Genomic DNA, 1,847 nt, shown 5'->3' with positions numbered 1-1,847 from the left:
TTTTTTTTTTTTTTTTTTTTTTTTTTTTTTTTTCACAAACGGGACGCCCGTTCGCAACATCGCGATTCACTTCTTCTCCCTCAGACAGGTAATTTCCTCGAAGGTGGATAATTATCTATGGGTTGTGGATATTTGTACGGACGAACTCGATTGTATGAGAGAAGAAAGAAAAAAAGGGGGTATTACGATTAGAGGATATAGAGAAGGATCCTCATATTTAATACGAGGAATGCTATTCGTTTTGTGAATGAAAGAAATTCGTAAAAAAATTGGGAATGAATAGGTTTGTTTCTTTCTTTTTTTTTTTTTTTAATACATGAGAATAACGTGCATTTTAATCTAAAGTAGAATTTTTTCGGGAATATCCGAAATGTTCTATTATCCGAGTGTATTCATTTATTATTCGCAAGTATAGGAAATACGTGTCTCTTTTTTTCATCACAATTAGAACGTAATTTAAAATTGATATTTTACATTATTTATTTATAGAATGAAATTATTGAAACTAGGAAATTAGAATGGCGCGATTTGATTACAATTAAATAAATACGATTTTATTTTCTCGTCCAAACGATCAAGACTCTTTAATAAATCTCTCGAATAATAAATGTTCATTCAGAATCGTTTGGTTGAAATTTAATATGTTCGTGTTCTTCTTATTCTTATCTCTTTCGTTTTTATTTTTCAAATTTATAAGATCCTGCATTTCCAAGAAAATTTCTTTTATATCGAAGTACATACAGTATGTACAATTTGAATCGTTCGGGTAATTGAAACGAGATGAATACTCTCTGGATATTAAGGGAGTCATATATTCTTGCAATACGGTTGAAATCCATTCTGAAAATTTACTTATACTCGAAGAACAAAATTAAAATGCGAAAAAATGGTTCATCTGTAAATTGGAAATTATATTCCAAGATTAAATACAAACAATTTTCACGAAGGAGAGGAACAAACTTTCTCTCTTCGAAGCAAATAAATTTCAATAATAGTTAAAAAAATTTCCATCTTTCCAAAATCCCACACAAATAAACTCACATCAAATTGCCACCAAATTAAACTTTAAATTAACACGACGACGAGAAGAAAGCACCAACGTAAAAAAAAAGAAAAATCTTCACACAGCACCAAGCATCTCGAATCATCCCCCATCATCGAAACCAAAATCCCAAAATCCCAAAAAAAAAAAAAACGAAGAAGAAGAAAAATTCACCCCATTCACTCATTCACCACTTCGAACTTTGAACTTTCCACTTTGACACTCGACTCGCAATTCACAGATCCACACAGGAGCACGATTCACACGATTCACCCCACCCCCCCCTTTTCTCGAGCACCTCCCCCCTCTCTCCTTCAATTTTATTATTAGGGCTAACGGGAGACGGTTGGATTTCCAGTACTACGCACCGGCAAACGCGATTGGCAATACCGAGGGCGACCAGGTGCACAGCAATACGCATACCCAGGTGTAAATTACCTGGAANGTCGCGGTGCCCTGGACACCGGCTTCGCCGCGGGTCTGGTCCGGCCGTCCCGGCGACTACAAGCCCGAATACATCATTTAAGAGGATATATATATATATATATACATATATATACAGACGAACGAGAATGAGAAGAGGAAGAGTTAGGAGCTCCTTACCCTGCGTGGAGGAGCTGGCTCCCACAGCTCCTCGGAACATCCAACGATCCAATTGACAACCCGCGTTTGCCGCTAGTCGAATCATCGCGACTCTCGTTCTCTCGGCGCCGATTATTTATAAAAATATATATATATATATATGTATACACATTGGATGATGAAATTGGAAATTCGAGAGATTTCGAAGGAAGTCGGAGCGATT

The 1,847-nt window shown here is 36.2% G+C and overlaps 1 protein-coding gene across 2 annotated transcripts in view; it reads left to right on the top strand.

The window, feature by feature from the left end:
• The window catches only part of LOC102677163 (glutamate receptor 1), a 286,138-nt gene extending 284,541 nt beyond the window's left edge, over positions 1 to 1,597 (top strand). The window contains exon 20 of one of the 2 annotated variants that reach the window (XM_006618951.2): positions 1,401 to 1,597. In XM_006618951.2, coding sequence (XP_006619014.1) covers positions 1,401 to 1,475 — 75 coding nt within the window. In that variant the 3' untranslated portion in view covers positions 1,476 to 1,597. The remainder of the gene's footprint in view (positions 1 to 1,400) is intronic. The other variant, XM_006618952.2, reaches the window with a different exon arrangement.
• The last annotated feature ends 250 nt before the right edge of the window (positions 1,598 to 1,847 follow it).

Source organism: Apis dorsata, unplaced genomic scaffold (genome assembly GCF_000469605.1).
Source record: "Apis dorsata unplaced genomic scaffold, Apis dorsata 1.3 scaffold_382, whole genome shotgun sequence".
Lineage (NCBI taxonomy): Eukaryota > Metazoa > Arthropoda > Insecta > Hymenoptera > Apidae > Apis > Apis dorsata.
Note: the sequence above shows the minus strand (reverse complement) of the source record. Positions and strands in the feature narration are given on the sequence as shown.